Source organism: Lathyrus oleraceus, chromosome 6 (genome assembly GCF_024323335.1).
Source record: "Lathyrus oleraceus cultivar Zhongwan6 chromosome 6, CAAS_Psat_ZW6_1.0, whole genome shotgun sequence".
NCBI lineage: Eukaryota > Viridiplantae > Streptophyta > Magnoliopsida > Fabales > Fabaceae > Lathyrus > Lathyrus oleraceus.
This window is the reverse complement of record NC_066584.1, coordinates 349,039,951-349,057,965: the sequence shown is the minus strand read 5'-3', so window position 1 is coordinate 349,057,965 and position 18,015 is coordinate 349,039,951. Positions and strand designations below refer to the sequence as shown.

Genomic DNA, 18,015 nt, shown 5'->3' with positions numbered 1-18,015 from the left:
CGTCTCTTAGCAAACTTTTAATTTTAATTTTTTAAAATAATTTTTAAATATCAAAATTCTTTTGATATTTGTTCTAAAGTTAAAACCCACATATAAAAAGTTTTTTTTCCGTGTATTTTAACTTCAATGACAATTTTAACACAACATTATTTAAAAAAAATATAAGGATGGAATAAAAACTATCTAACTTAAATAGACAAAGATGATTTAACTATTTAAGCCAATTTAATATGTTTGTTTTCTTGTTGAAATTTAATGTGCGTCCATTTTGAAGCAACAATTTGTAGCTTCTCAACATTCAGTGAAACATCAAATTGAATAATGCAACAAACCAAGAGCCGAGTAAGGTTTCCCTTCATCACTAGTTATATATTTATCATCCTTTTATTTTCCACAAACATAAAGAAAACAAGTTAATGGACAGGAAATAATTTTTTTTTTCAGATAGTGTGATTTGCTTATAAATTTGAGCAGCGAGGTTCTGACTGTTCAATGTTGCATGCTTTAGAGAGCACTTGTACTACTCTTTTGACAACTTTAACTTATATCACTCGAGAGCATATATTATAAAATGGTAATATTTAAGGATTTCATTTTAAGTTATATTTTGGTCATTAACATGAGAACAAAATCCCAGATTATCCAGCATACAGTCCTCACTTTTCATCACCAAGAATAAGCTATCCAGAGTTTCTTCAATCTTGGCAAGTTCGGGATGAAAGATACTCGTAGCATGGAAGCCGAAAATGCAATGGCCCACCTGAATCCAGCTACTTCCTGGTTTTTTCTCCAACCCTTTATCCTTTATCAAGCTTCTCACCTTTGACATGTCTTCCCAGCGTTTCCCAGAGGCATATAAATTTGATAGAAGAACATAGTGGCCTGAATCTTTAGTATTTAATTGGAAAATGTGCTTTGCAAGGAGCTCAGCCAGCTCCACTTTGTTGTGAAGTCGACACGCACCAAGTAAGCTTCCCAAAACATTGGCATCAGGGGTCACATGCATGCTTGTAATGAACTTGTATGCACCATCAAGATCTCCTGTTCTTCCAATGAGATCCACCATACACGAGTAGTGTTCCATATCTGGCTTAATACCATAATCATTAATCATTGAATTATATAACTTCCAACCTCTTTCAACAAGACCTGCATGACTACACGCAGATAACAGTGAAATAAAAGTGACTTTATTTGGTTTAATTCCTGCTTCCTTCATTTGCTCGTAGAATGCCAAACCCTTTTCTCCTAGGCCATGAGCTCCACAAGCAGATATCATAGTGTTATATGTTATTACATTCTTTACCATCATTTGGTTAAAGACCTTCTCTCCGAGTTCTAAAAATCCGCATTTGCTGTACATATCTATTAGAGAATTTCCAACAGAAAGATTTAATCCCAGACCACTTTTGGTTGCATAACCATGGATTTCCTTTCCCTGTCTAAGAGCTCCTAATTGAGTGCATATAGGAAGAACACTCACTAAAGTTATATAATTTGGCCTATGTTCAGCTACCCAAATTTCTCTTACGGTAAAAAATGCTGACTGAAAATCACCAAATAGATTATACCCAACAATTAGTGAATTCCATAACATGATATCCTTATCTGACATGCATTCAAATATTGACTTCGCTTCCCTGATTGATCCACAGTTAGCATACATATCAATCAACGCGCTTCCTACAACTACATCCGTTAAAAGTCCTTCTTTAAGAACAAAGTTATGCATCTCCTTCCCCTGTTTCAACAACTTGAGTTTTCCCAAAGCAGGAAGAACACTAGTAACAACAATCTCATTTGTTGTTAAACCCATATTCACCATTCTAACATACAGTTCAAAGCTATCTCGGTACATGCCATTTTGTGAGTAACCAGAAATCAAGGTACTCCAAGAAACAGTATCCCTACAAACCATATAACTAAATACACGACAAGCCTCAAGTGGATAACCACATTTACAATACATGTCAATGATAGCATTAGAGACATACAAATCACTGTCAAAGCCACTTCGCAAACCACATCCTTGCAGCACCATCCCCAATTTCAAACCATCCATTAATCTGCCAGAAACAGGTAACACAGACGCCACAATAACCGAATCAGGCTTCAGACCTTCCAATCTCATCTTTCTAAACAACAAAAGCCCTTCAAGCCACTCACCATTCCGCACAGTTCCACAAATCAACGCAGTCCAAGAAGCCAAGTCTCTCACCGGCATTTCATCAAACACTTTACGCGCATCTTCCAAGCTTCCACATTTAACAAACATATCAACCAAAGCGCACTGAACAAAAAGATTAGGCTTTTCTAAACTGCAGAGGATGGTACGATGAACCCATCTTCCAATTTGAAGAGCATGTAAAGAAGAACAAGCTTTAAGGACAAGTGGGTACGTGTAATTATCAGGGGTGACACCATGTCTGAGCATGGAGTGATAGAACTGAATGGCTATGGTGAAGTGGCTAGAACCGATAAGAGCTCGGAGAATGGAATTCCAAGCAAGGTTGGACTTGTGGGGGAGTTGAGTGAATGAGAGAAAAGCGTAATGGAAGGAACCGAAGTTGACATAGAGATTGGTGATGTGTGAAGGAAGGGAATTAGGAGGAGAAGATGGTTGAAAGAAACCGAGGAGGAGAAGAAGAGCGTGTAAGGTTTTGGTTTGGAGAAGATTGGGTGGAGATTTGAGGTGATGAAACAAGGAGGAGTGTTTTTGACGTGTGAATGCGATAAGGTAAGCATTGACATTAGTGTTGCGAAACAAGGAGGATATCATCGGCAATGGGATGAACCTGGCGTTATTAGAAGGTTCAACAAGATGCTTCAACAAAATCAACAATCGAAAATGCTCTCTCAAATAATTAATAATAATTATTATAACATATATTTTTCTCATATTCATCAAAAGTAATTTAATAATGATGAAAATCGATTTTTTTTAGTTGATAATTTAGTTTTAGATTCAACATTCCTACGCGATTCAACTATGCAAGTTTTATTAAAAAGATTCAATGGTTAACTTAAAAAAATAGGTGTACTATGGACACTCAAAATATTGTTTCACCTTAAATATTTAGTGTTAAAAATAAATGGAGTGGATTAAATTGACCAAGAGAGTACAATTAAAGGATCTAAAAGGAACAAATATTAATTATGTGAACATCAAAACATAAATTAAATTAAAGGAAGAAAAAGTACTAAATATTAAAATTATTAGATAGTGCTGTCAGATTATTACTAAGATAAGTATTTAAAATTTTTGGTTCTGATGCGGAATTATAAATGGTGGAAATCATGAAAGTAATGGTGGAATGAAGCTTCGTCGATGATTTTGTGACGCGTCATCGTGGATTGAAGATTGTGATCAGAGTGCTCCTTGGATTGAGAGTGTTGATCTTGAATAGACATTGTTAATTGGCGTCGATTTTGAATTGACGTTGCTAATCTTTTATACGGTAGATCTAGGGGGTACTTGCATGGTTAACACTCCAACATCTAAGTCAGTTTAGGGTTTGACATAACTGTAATGGAAATGGAGATTAGAGATTGTGTATCTGAAAACCTTTTATGAAGATATTTATACCTCGGGCTTGATGGAGCAGGTAGAATAAGTAGGCCTCGTGTTATTCGCCTTATGGCCAACGTGGAGTAGTGGGTCCCGGGGCCTTTGGCCGACATGGAACAATTGCCCATTAGACTTGTCGGACATTATATGTGACGGGGAGTCTTTTAGTAGTCGTGACTGACTTTTGAAAATAGTTGTCCAGTCGTCGGTTGTCATGCACTTCTTTGGTGCCAAAGTAAAGTAGGGAAGGCATTAAATGCAGTCCCATCATTGAAGTATTTTTTCGTTTTTCTTTTAACATGTGACCTAAAAAGGTGCGGGATGGCATGATGCAACTTACTGTGCACTCGAGTTCACTTGAGTTTGGGTGTGTTTCCAAGGAGAAATCTGACCGTTGATCTATACTTGCTTTTGGCTTTCAATCTGATCCGTTCGATTTCCTTTGCTTATAAGGATATAGAGAAAATGTGGGGAAAATTGTTCACCCACTTTTAGATTGAATTTCCACTGTCTTCTTGAACCTTTTCCTATTCTTTGAGAGCGTTTTCTTCAGGAGTAACTATCGTTACACATTCAAAATTTCAAAGCTTTAAAGCTTTGACTCTTCGATCCCCCCTTGCTTGATCACCTTCAAACTTACATTTCGAGGTTCCTTTCTTCCTTCAGCTTTTCATTCCAGTATTTTACTATATTTTCGCTACTATGAACGATAACCCTACTACCGTTGAAAGTGATTTGGAGGGTAATGCTTCTCCATCCTCTAAAAGGGGAATGGAGTCTAATTCAAATTATATTCCTTCTGTAAGTGGGGATTTTAAATTGTCATCCTCTTAAGTGATGATTCATAAATGAAAGGATAGTCTATAGGATCTCTTTTAAACGAGATTCTTTCTAGGGATTATTCAGAGGTTCTCTTTTCAGAAAAGTCTAACAAGGGTGAAATTCTTGTCGAGAAACCGATGCCTCCTTCTGTCTCGACTGAGGCGGAAATAGAAGTTGTCCTTCAAAAGAGCGAAAGCACTAGCAACTTCGTTAAAACATATCGAAAGGTGATTGGTCAGGAACCTAGCGATGCTGAAATTGCTCATCACTTGGAGTTCCTGAGGCAGTATGATGTTGTATCCTAGATCAACCCAGGTGACCATCATAGAGCTGACGTATTAGCCCATAAAGGCATTCAATTAGTTGAGTCGTATAACACTCACATATATCATTGGGTAGCCGCTTAAATAGTTGGGATTCCTTTTGTCTTGAACATTGTGGAGGTTGTCACAAAAGCTGGCATCACAATTGGCAACCCCTCAGATTGGTCGATTCTCCTAATAGGTCTGGATGAGAGGACATGTAATTCTTTTGAGGGTTGTTCGGTTCCTCTGTATAAATGCATCTTCACCAGTTTATGGATACGTTTTCCCCTATTTGATTTTGAGGTGGCCACTATGGACAATTTGAATGTGGTTCACCCGCAGCTTCATCCCGGAGTGCAAGCTTTCATGAAGGCGTTCCAATTTTATGTTGAGCATAAATCCTGGAAACCTTCTCTGGAGCTCTTTTTCAACCTTTTTTCTTTTCCCTTGGGTACCTTGGTTCGATCATTTTTCTTCTAATTGGGGTAACTTCTTGGAGCGTTTCGTGTTGGTGAAACTTGTCACCTCTGAGGCTCATTTGGCCTTCTATTCGTCTTTGGCCCTAATGGGATATGCTTGCTGTTGTAGAGGAGGTTTTCAGAAGTATTGGTCTAAGGTGAATTTCCACCAGCCTATCCCTTATTATCATTCTAGGATACCTCCCCTGTCTCTTGAAGATATAGAGAAGAGGTTGTCATACCCCAAAATTTACCCTCCATTTCCTACCTTTTGCTTATTTTCATTGGCATACATGGAATCATATCATACATCATCATAACTTTAGCATGACATTTTGCATTTGGTCATTGGCTCACATGCATGTCCACATTCTTTGTTTGGTCATAATATTAGGGTTTTTTTTCACTTTGATTTACTCATTAACTAACCAAAGCATCAATAAGAGATGGTACTTGTTTGTTCCTTTGTTAATATAGGTGATCATGCCTCAATTCATTATAAAAACAAAGGTCATTTTGGTTAAGAAATATGCAAGTGTGGTTCATTAATTCAAGGGTGGTTCATGTGTTTATGCCATTGTTAACGCAACAATCTCTAGTCTTCCTATCGAGGTTTACTTGCAGGACCGACTACAAAGTCCTAGACTAATATGTGTTAAGTATATGGCGTGTTTGTTGCTAAAGTGTTTAGAACAATAGAACAATAAGTAAAATGTTTAATATAAAAAGTGCAGCAAAAGTAGAAAGCTAAAAGCAAGATAAAGGTGTAAATGAACAAAACAAGTGAAACAACTTAATAAGTTAAATGGTTTGAAAATAAATGTGGAAGCAAGTGTACATTTTATAGGAAGTTAACTCTTTTCTCTTAGATGCTTGATACTTCAAGTGTTTTCCTATTGCAATGTTCCAAATGCCACCCTTAGAAATGAAAATCACATCTACTTAAATAGTAATAAAAAATAACTTCTAGGAGGTTGTGACCCATTCATGATACGCCATGTGTTGGAGCCTGTCAACCCACGTCTCTAGTAACTTCCTGTAAAACCCCAATTTTGACCCTAAGATCCCTCATGCTATCTCATCATTTGCATTGGCTTTAGGATCACACCTTGGTATCCTCCTTACCCCTTATTCATTGGGTTTGTATTGGGAGAGGTCACCAAGCATATTTGATTGTATCATACTTTGTTTTTCATTATTTACTAACCAAAATACCAAAAATATGTCTATGTATTTTTGTAGGTAATGTGTGTGTTCACCCATGCTCTATCAAGCTCATATCTAGGGTTTAAGACCCTCAAGGCAAGGAGATCAATCAAGAGATGGTTTACATTGGTTCTGTACATCATATATGGATCCCCATGATCTTCACATTGTAAGAACAAAGTTGGTTCTACAACATCTCTCTAAGATTTTGATGATAACAAAGGATGAAACAAAAATGGTACTCTAACAAGATTTTTTCTTAGTATGCAGGACTCTGATCAAACATCAGATAGAAAATTACATCAGATAGAAAATATTCTATTATCAGATGCTACTCAGAAAGAATGTGTCCAGAAGACTCTGATTCTGATCAACGCAGATACCCAGTGCAACATAAAGAAGTCAGACTCTGATAAAAGAATACTGAATCTAGACTCTGAATCTGAAGAAGTCTAGAGCATTCAGAAACTTTGATACAGTTAGACATATTTATCCTCTGAAGGCAAACTCTGATCTATCAAGACTCTGACGTAGACTCACCAGCTCAGAATGTGTAACCGAAATGAAATCTGTATTTGGAAAGAAACTATTTCAAGAAGGAAATAATGAGGCTCTCAAAACTGTTTTAGAAAGAAACAAGGAGAGTAATGACATTAAAATTTCTTCAATGACCAAGATTCTGTCATCATTCCAACGGTCCTTCACAACGACTATATAAAGGACGAAATACTTCACAAGAGAAAACACCTGAGACACACAAGAAATTTCATTCGTTCTCTCTCATCTTTCACGAGCTGCTGCTCTTACGTGAAAAGCTATTGTTCTTACAACTCTGTAATTCTTGCTTGTTTGTTAGAAGCACTTTACATTACAATTTATACTCTTGCTTGAACTACTTCCTCAAGTGACTCTGCGTAGTCTGAATACTTGAGAGGGATGAGATATTATTCTCTTAGACGATTGGTTGTGTAATCTTTCAAGATTAGTGGATTAAGTCTTTTTTAAAGGCGAAATCACCTTGGCCGGGTGGACTGGAGTGATGACACTGAAATTCACCGTATTTTCGACTCCGATTTCACATGCATTTTAGTTGTTTTACTGTTATTTTGTTATGTTATTACTATGTTTTTCTTTGTTTTCAGGTTTCCAGTCTAATCGGAGCCCCGATCGAGAAAAGGAGCGAAAATGAGCTAAAAAGCCAAAAAATCAGCATTTTACACTTGTGGCTCCCACTGTGGCGGGCGCCATGGCTCCAGCCATGACGTGTCCCATTCTCAGCCTCTCCTCAACTGCCACGCCTCCCACGATCTCCAATTGGGCGCTGCACTTTACTCATATGGCGGGCGGCATGATGTTGTGGCGGGCGCCACAAGAACAAAAATGTTTCCCTTTCAATTTCAAACTTAGGGGCATCCTTGTAATCTCCTTGTTTTTTCTTTCCTATAAATAGAGCCTTGATTTCACTTGTTTAGGCATCCAAACTTAGTTACAACTAGGCATATATCAGTATTGTGTAAAAATGGTAATCGCTTCACATCGGAGTGTTGCCACACTGTGTAATCGAGTTTGGAGCAACTTTGGAAGGAAGTTTAATCCTGCCGCCATTTTCATTTCTGTTTCTCACTTTATTCAACCCTCCAATTGGAGCAGGTTTTATTGCTTTACCTTTGTCTACTTTACTTTCCCGCACTGCCTTTATTTTGTTTACTTTCCGCACTGCCTTTATTTTGTTTACTTTCCCGCACTGCCTTTATTTTTTTTACTTTCCCGCACTGCCTTTATTTTGTTTACTTTCCTGCACAGCCTTTATTTTTTTTACTTCTCACACTGCACTACTTTTATTTACTTTCCTGCACTCGCACTTATTACCTTTCTTTTTAACGTCTTTTATTAATCCGTTTTTATGATAAAAATTAAAATGCATTTTTACTTTACCATGTTTGGCTAAACCTATAAAGGTTAGAATGTAAGGATCGTAATTGAACTGATAATCCGTACAATTGTTCGTAGAAACACTTAAGGGCTATTTTGACTTTCAACTTAAGTTTTTCTGCACTTAATTTCCGTTGGGTAAGATCGAAAGCTGTCCGACGTCTGTTTAGACTTAGTTGTTTTTAACTATTTCAAATACAGCGAAAGCGCTTTGTTTAGTTTATTAGGAGTTTTTAACTTAAAAAGAAAAGTGATTTTAAAACTATTTTCGGACGCGTTTATAAGTTTAGAGTCTGGTTCGTGAGAACCTCTTTTGGTTAAGAAATCCAGGTCAAAATACTTTTCAACTTAGTCAAGACACTATATTTCTTAAAAATAAATTTACTACTCTAACGCAATGCGCGCCTTTTTATAAGTGACAATAAGAGGGTTTGATTAGGGAGTACAACTTGGTTCTGAATACGCGAAAGCGACAGTCCCCGTTAAATTGGTTCTTTTCAAAGTAGGAAACGTTGCCCATAAGTAATTCTATTAACAAGTACTTGGATTATTAATTGATTATGTGAATTACATTCGAACCTGTCTTCATTAATTGAATTTAATTTAATACTTTATTTTTCATTGTGCACTCTTAAAAACCCTGTTTCGATTACCTTAGATAAACACCGTAACAATAGATAACGATAGATTGACATTTGGTCTCTGTGGATTCGACAATCTTTTATATTTCTCTGACGCGTTCGTTTACTTGCGAAAAACACGCATCAAGTTTTTGGCACCGTTGCCGGGGACCAATTTCGTCAAATTTCGTACCCTGTTGTTATATCGTTTAGACTTAGGTTGTTACCTACCGGTCAATGCGAATGACTCATAGCACCGAAAGCTTAGTAGATCCTCTGGAGGAACCTGAACGTTACGCTCGCGCATGTTTATTTTTCCATAGAATTGGGAGAGCTATGGCCGAAGATCAAAATCAAAGACCTCTTAAGGATTTCTCCCAACCATCCAACGAAGAACCTAGTTCTAGTATAGTAAACCCAAACATCCCAGCTAATAATTTCGAACTTAAACCTTCCCTGTTGCAACTAGTGCAACAGAGACAATTCACAGGTCTTGCTACTGAGAACCCGAACCAATATTTAAAAATCTTTCTCCAATTAGCAGACACTTTTAAAACCAATGGAGCTTCTCCTGAGGCAATTCGTTTAAGATTATTCCCTTTCTCCCTCAGAGATAAAGCCCTATCATGGTTAGATTCCCTTCCACCCAATTCCATAACAACTTGGGAAAACCTTAGAAAAGTATTCCTTGCTAGATACTTTCCCCCGAGTAAGACCGCCGTTCTTCGAAACCAAATAACCAGATTTACCCAGAATCAAGAAGAATCGTTGTTCGAAGCTTGGGAGAGATATAAAGAGCTGTTAAGATCATGCCCGCATCATGGTTTAGAAAATTGGTTAATCATTCAGACCTTCTATAATGGACTTCACTATAACACTAAGATGACCATCAACGCTGCCGCAGGCGGCGTGCTGATGAACAAACCTTACCCTGAAGCTAGTGCCCTTATCGAAGATATGACTTAAAACCATCAATCATGGGAAGTTGAACGAGCGACAGTTGAAAAGAAGGAAGCCCAAGGAGGAGTATATGAGTTAAGCTCTATAGACATGATGCAAGCTAAAATGGATGCGTTAGCCCTCAAGGTTGAGCATATGTGTACAAACCTGAATACTGCAATCGCAGTCTCGTCGAATTGTGAGATATGTGGAACCAAAGGACACCAATCTGCAGAATGCAGTCTCTTAAACGAAACCAACTCGGAGCAAGTGAACTACGCCCAAGGGAACCCATATTCGAATACCTACAACCCTGGATGGAGGAATCACCCGAACTTCTCCTATAAGAATAATAACCCTATCCAAAATACCGCACCTCCGAGACAACCAGGTTACCAAGCCCCAAGACCAAATCAACCTATGCAACCTGTGCCACCAAAGCCGAGCCTTGAGAAAATTATGGAAAATTTTATCACTGCTCAAACCCAACAAAACAAAGAGTTCATGAACCAGAACATTCACGTTAACGAACTGATTACCCAGTTAGGAACCAAGGTTGACCAAATAGTTACTCATAATAAGATGCTTGAAACCCAGATCTCTTGGGTAGCCTTAAACCAAACCCCCCAGACTACACCTGGAGGACAGTTCCCTGGACAACCTCAACAGAATCCGAGAGGACAAGCCAATGCCATTACCCTACGAAGTGGGACTGCTTATGATGAACCATTTAACCCAGGATTGAGTGAACCCAAAACTTCTAAGGAATATACCGAACCCACGGACAAAGTGAAGGAACCAGAGGAATCTGAAAAACAGGAAAGTTAAGAAAAAGGAGAAGAACCTAAAGACAAAACTTATGTACCACCCCCGCCATACAAACCACCGATACCATATCCGCAAAGACTAAAACAGACCCAGATCAATAACCAGTATCAGAAATTCATTAAGGTTATAGAAAAACTTCACGTAGAAATCCCTTTCACAGAAGCCATCACCCAAACACCTTCTTATGCAAAGTTTCTCAAAGACATCCTTACCAACAAACGTAGACTCGACGATCCGAAGCCCTTGGAATGCAATTCTATTTCCGAGAATAAGTTAGCCAAAAAAGATAAAGATCCTGGAAATTTCTCCATTCCTTGTATTTTGGGAAGTCATGTCATCAAAAAAGCTTTTCTAGACTTAGGAGCTAGTGTGAGCTTAATTCCTTTAAAAGTTTGTGAGAGGTTAAACTTAGGAGAATTACAACCTACTAAGATGTCACTTCAACTAGCCGATAGATCTGTTAAGTATCTGATAGGCATATTAGAAGATGTCCCTGTTAGGATAGGTCAATTATTTATCCCTACTGATTTTGTTGTCATGGACATTAAAGAGGATGAGGATATACCAGTCCTTCTAGGTAGACCATTCTTATCAATTGCAGGAGCCATAATAGATGTCAAGAGAGGAAAGTTGACCTTTGAGGTAGGTGACGAGAAGATAGAATTTATACTTTCCAAATTTCTTATGGTACCTGTGATGGGAGACGCGTGTTATGCCATAGATATCATTGATGAATGCGTTAGGGAAATAGAACAAGAAAAAATCATAAAAACAATTAAGTTGCCATCAACCCTCATACTGGAAGATGATAACTTTAGGAAGCCCTACATCGATGATAACCTTTACGAATGTTTATCCCTTACCCCAGATCCTATGCCATGCCCTAAGAAACCAACCTTAGAACTTAAGGAACTGCCTAAGAACCTGAGATATGAGTTTCTTGATGAAGAGATGAACCGTCCAGTTATAGTCAGTGCTACCCTAAGCCAAGAGGAAACAGACAAACTCTTAGATGTTTTACAAAGATATCCCTCAGCCTTAGGATATAATATCTCTGATCTGAAAGGTATAAGCCCATCCGTATGCATGCATCGGATTTTGCTCGAAGAAGATTCAAAGCCCTCCAGAGAACATCAGAGAAGAATAAACCCTATAATGAGTGATGTTGTTAAAAGAGAAGTTCTTAAGTTACTTGAGGCAGGTATAATCTATCAGATCTCAGATAGTAAATGGGTGAGCCCTGTGCATGTAGTACCTAAAAAGGGAGGCATCACAGTAGTGCTAAACGATAAAGGCGAACATATAGCAAAACGGATAGAAGGAGGATGACGGATGTGCATAGACTACAGAAAGTTAAATAAAGCAACCAGGAAGGATCATTTCCCTTTACCATTTATAGACCAGATGTTGGAGCGTCTAACCAGACACTCTTACTTCTTCTATCTAGATGGATAATCTGAATTCTTCCAAATACCTATCCACCCCGAAGATCAAGAGAAAACTACCTTTACATGCCCTTATGGAACTTTTGCCTACAGACAAATGCCATTCGGACTCTGTAATGCCCCAACTACTTTCTAATGTTGCATGATGTCAATCTTTGCAGACTACCTGGATAGTATCATGGAGGTATTTATGGATGATTTCTCGGTTTGCGGATTCAATTTCCAAAATTGTCTTGCTAACCTTGAGAAAGTCCTGGAGAGATGCGAGGAGGTGAACCTGGTGCTAAACTGGGAAAAATGTCATTTCATGGTCACCGAAGGGATTGTTTTAGGACATATAGTCTCCGAAAAAGGTATTGAGGTAGATAGAGCTAAGATAGAGGTCATAGAGAATCTAAAACCACCCAAGACTATCAGAGAAGTCCGAAGTTTCCTTGGACATGCTGGATTCTATCGGCGTTTTATCAAAGACTTCTCTAAAATAACTAAACCTTTAACTAGCCTTCTAATGAAAGATGCTGAATTCATTTTCGATGAAAAATATAATGAAGCATTTAATCTTTTAAAGCAAGCGTTGATTTCAGCACCCATTATGCAACCCCGTGATTGGTCAGAACCTTTTGAGATAATGTGTAACGCTAGTGATTAGGCCGTTGGAGCCGTTCTAGGACAAAGGAAAGATAAAAAATTACATGTGATTTATTATACTAGTAGAACCCTAGACGTCGCCCAACTTAACTACGCAACAACTGAAAAAGAACTACTAGCTATAATTTTTCCTATAGACAAATTCAAATCTTATCTAGTAGGAGCCAAAATTATAGTTTACACCGATCATGCTGCCATTCGTTACCTATTAAGTAAAAAAGATGCCAAGCCCAGGTTACTCCGATGGATTCTGTTACTACAAGAGTTTGATTTCGATATCCGAGATAAAAAAAGGCACTGAAAATGTAGTAGCTGATCACCTTTCTAGGCTAGAACACTTGAAACCAGACTTCGTACCCATAAATGATGATTTTGCCTATGATAGACTGATGGCTAAACTAGAAGCCATTGAAGACGATAGCCTAGGCCCTCATGAGCACTTCCAAAAATCCTTAGCTGTAAGTAACGTGCCATGGTATACAAACTTTGTTAATTATCTAGCTGCTGATATCATACCCCCTGATCTTGACTACCACCGGAAGAAGAAGTTCTTTAACGATGTAAGAAACTTTTATTGGGACGAACCGCTCCTTTTCAAAAGGGGTAAAGACGAAATTTTCCACCGTTGCGTTCCAGAAGAGGAGGTAAAAAGTATAATTGAGCATTGTCACTCTGCACCCTATGGTGGAATGCGAACACCTCTAATACATACGTCAAGATTCTTCAAGCTGGCCTGTTCTGGCCTACCATGTGGCGCGATGTCCATGCTTGCATTATCAAATGTGACAGATGCCAACGCACGAGAAATATTTCAAGACATGACGAAATGCCTCTAAGAAACATTCAAGAATTAGAACTCTTCGACGTTTGGGGTATAGATTTCATGAGACCTTTCCCACCATCCCTAGGAAACAAGTATATCTTAGTAGTTGTGGACTACGTGTCTAAGTGGATTGAAGCTATAATTGCACCCACAAACGACACTAGAGTGGTGATCAAGTTATTTAAAAACTATATATTCCCTAGATTTGGAACACCCTGTTTAGTCATAAGCGATGGAGGATCGCACTTCATATCGAGAATATTTGATAAGCTTTTAAGCAAATATGGAGTTAGGCATAGAGTAGCAACACCATCCCACCCACAGACTAGTGGCCAAGTAGAAGTATCCAATAGGGAGATAAAACAAATTCTAGAAAAAACTGTTTCTATATCTAGAAAAGACTGGTCTCAGAAGCTCCAAGAAGCATTATGGGCCTACAGAACCGTTTTCAAAAACCCCATAGGAACAACTCCCTACCAACTAGTCTATGGAAAATCCTGACATTTACCTTTTGAATTAGAGCATAAGGCTTATTGGGCCATTAAAACTTTGAATTTAGATTACTAGACCGCTGGTGAAAAACGTATCCTTGACATCCACAAACTGGAAGAACTCAGGCAATCTGCCTACGAGAATGCCATAATATACAAAGAAAGAACCAAAGCTTGGCATGACAAAAGAATTGTGAAAAAAGATTTCAATACAGGCGACCCTGTTCTCCTGTTCAATTCTAGGTTACGACTTTTCCCTGGGAAGCTGCGTTCAAGATGGACTGGCCCTTTCAAAGTATCTAAGATTCTGAGATCCGGAGCTGTAGAAATCAAGAACGAAACCTGTAGTTCATTCATTGTAAATGGGCAAAGACTGAAGCTCTATGAAGGAGGAGACATTTCAACAGACTACTCCAGCCACACTCTGATAGATCCACCAATTCCTACGACAGATATATAAGTTCCGATCATCAAGCTAACGACGTTAAACAAGCGCTGCTTGGGAGGCAACCCACAGTTTTCTTATCTTATTTTACTTTTTCTGCATTTATTTACTTTATTTTATTTTTAATCATATTCTTGTCAGGACTAAATATCATTTGCAATGTTTGTGTTTTCAGGATCCTTTTCCCTAACCTTTGCAGGATGCAAAACTTTGATGACATGCACGTGGTTTTTCAGAGATGACGCCCAGAGGGAGCGTTACATAGTTCTCTACCAGCGCCATATGGCACATACACGCTATCCGAACTAGGATTGCATGGACGCCCTAGGCATTGAGCCGAGCATCAGATTCCTGTGCCACCAACTCCAATAGGATGAATTCGCTGATAACTTGAACAACACCTATAGGAACCTGACTTTAGAGTTCCTTAGCTCGTTTGCTTATGATCCTTACTCCGGACCAGATGGACATATTGTTTTCAGGTTATTCGGGACTGAGTACTCTTTCAGCCATAAGGAGTTCGGTGACTTGTTAGGTTTTCAGACAACTCCCGACGCTATCCCTGAGACACCGATGGGATACTTTCTGAGTAGGGAAGTGGAGAAATTCTGGAGCGATATCTCTGGTGGAGGGAGTCAGGATCCTTCCACTCAGTTGTCCCAGGTTATCCACAACCCTGCTATGAGGTATTTCTAGATGATACTGGCGCAGTCTTTTCTTGGAAGACCAGATGCTAAGACTCTGCTGAGTGAGGAGGAGATATTTTTGTTATTCTGTGCATCCCAGTCACGCCCTGTGGCATGTGGGAATTTTCTACTGTGTGGCCTTAGCTATGTCTCCAGATCATCCGAGGGAATTATATATGTAGGAGGGATTGTCACGCAGATTGCCACTGCCTTAGGCTTGTCCCGCAAGCTGCTCCATCTCAAGACTTTCTGTGGCTATACTACTATGGATATTGATTTCTTCTTGGACAGAGGATTGATGAGGAGAGCATATTTCAATCCCAGACAATTCAGGTTGTTGATTGATAGCGAGACGATACACTACTTTACATTGCTAGACCTGATGATGACCAGTGTTCATGACCCAACCAACTGGAGCTATGCTTTGGAAGGTCATGGAGAGACTGTTGAGGATCCTAGACCCCCTCCTATTGCTGATTATACTCATACGCCGCTTTCACCCAGGATTACTGTGCTCTCTAATAATTTATCTTTGCAGCCCCCAGTTGTCCGCACGCAGATTGCCGAGTGTCGCAGAGAGATTTCCAAGCTTAGGCAGGAGGTGGCTGACCTTACTTTACAGATTGAGGTATCCGATCTTACACATGGTACTGAGGATGATTTTGTGTACCGAGAGATAGCAGAGCTTCGTCAAGAGATAGCCATACTTCGCGGATCCAGTCAGGCAGAGGAGCCCCCTACTATTTGAGCTTACCGTCTCGTTTACCTTTTCTTATCTATGCTTATATTATTTTTCTCATTTCCGAGACTTATTTTATATTATCGCATTTGGTACATTTTCAAACTATGTTAGCACTTTGATATTTCCATATATATATATATATATATATATATATATATATATATATATATATATATATATATATATATATATATATATATATATATATATATATATATATATATATATATATATATATATATATATATATATATATATATATTTTATGTGTGTGTTTATTTCCTTTATATTTATTTTATAGTCTAATAGTATTATTCATTTATTTATTTATTTGTTTAATGTTTAAATTTTATTTTCATAAATTGTGCAAGCCTTATTCTATTAGGAAAAACAAAGAAAATGCTATCCGGACCCCCAGACCAAAAAGAGCATGGAGAAGCCCATACCAAAATCTCCAAATTTCGACCCAACTCAGTTTGCTCTTGTGGCGCCTGCCATAGACCCTGTGGCGCCCGCCACGGCGTCTGGTATACTCGGGGGCAGATTCACATAATTAACCATTTTTTGGTCCTTCAAACTTCCAAAACCCATTTTTTCCTCTTCCAAAAACTCCCTTGAACCCCATAAAAGCTCCTACATTTATCATCTTCCCACCATACAATTTACCTTTCTAACTTTCATCCATCAATATCCATAAAAATATCACTTTTACCACCATATATATATAAACCCATCTTCATCTTCTTCAACACATTCAAAGAGCAAAACAATGGAGTTCAACGGATATATTCTTCGCGATGGGAAACCGGGGGATAGGCAGAGAAAGATTATTGAAAGTGTAAGACCCTAATTTTGACCCTAAGATCCCTCATGGCATCATAACATTGCTCATTGCATTTGCCTCAAGGATCATAGCATCTTGGTTCCTTTACCCTTGGGTTGGGACTTGTGTGAGTTAGTTTGAGACCACCAAGCATGCTTGAATTATATATTATTGCTTTTCCTACTTTGTTTACTAACCAAAAGCACAATAATATGTCACTAACTCTTTTCTTTTTGAAGCTCAAGCAGTCATGTGAGCCAAGGTTCCTATGAGGCCCCCATGCTCATTGAAATGACCAGATGAAGATGAAAGCATGTTGATAATGGTTCACAAATATCTTAATCATCATATATGCCTCCCAAGTATCTCAATTTGTCAATTTGATCAAGATAAACCAAAGGGCTTGAGGATTGTTTCCTAAGGAAACCCTAATTCAATTGTGTATTGACTGTGCCTTGCTCATGAATCAACCTCAAACTATGATCAAATGCAATCAAGGGAAGTTCTTTAGTTCATCATTTTATGCATATATGAGCCTATGTGAGTGTCCTCAATCATTCATTCATCAATATTTGAAGTTTGGCTTTGAGAAGTTGATCAGGCAAATCATTTGACTATTTTGAAATCCACTAAGACCTAACTTTTGATGTGTTTGTCAAATGAAGATGACCCAAAAGGAAAAATTGTTCTTACGAACCATATGAACAACTTTCATGTTAATCAAAAATCCATTTGAAACTTGGAAGGTCATCATTCATTTCAAAACATTATAGGTCATTTTGACTGAAACCCTAATTTTGGGTCAACTTCCCAAGGACCTAACTCCTTCATTTTTTTATGATTTTGAGGTGAGACAAAGTGAATTGGAAAGTTTAAGATGTATAATTCAATTGTTATGTTGTAAAAAATTTCATAAGCCTAAAAGAAGTACATGTGATAATACAAAACATTATAGGTCACTTTGGACCAAATCCATTGAAATGTGAAAAAGTCCAACTTCAAGTGCCCATAACTTTCTCATCAAAAATCCAAATGATGCAAAATTTAAGTCCAAATTGATTGAATAGAATATATCTACAACTTTTATGCTGAAGGTTTTGTCATTTTAGGCTTGAATCATTGAAACAAAAGGGCTTGAAGTTGGTCCTTTTTTGGCAAAATTTTCAAATACATGTTTTGTACCTTGAACTTCATGGCTAGTTTTCAATATTTTCCAAACTCCAAATGAATTTTT

At 38.1% G+C, this 18,015-nt stretch overlaps 1 protein-coding gene and 1 non-coding gene across 2 annotated transcripts; both read right to left on the bottom strand.

Moving 5' to 3' along the window:
- Window positions 1–314: 314 nt before the first annotated feature.
- LOC127096712 (pentatricopeptide repeat-containing protein At3g16610) lies at window positions 315–2,862 on the bottom strand. The gene has a single exon (XM_051035266.1). It carries the CDS (start codon window positions 2,777–2,779, stop codon window positions 596–598), a length of 2,184 nt encoding a protein of 727 aa, XP_050891223.1. The 5' UTR covers window positions 2,780–2,862; the 3' UTR covers window positions 315–595.
- Window positions 2,863–9,631: 6,769 nt separating this feature from the next.
- Window positions 9,632–9,738, bottom strand: LOC127099803 (small nucleolar RNA R71). The gene has a single exon (XR_007794271.1). It is a non-coding gene; the product is annotated as a small nucleolar RNA R71 (small nucleolar RNA).
- Between the last annotated feature and the right edge of the window lie 8,277 nt (window positions 9,739–18,015).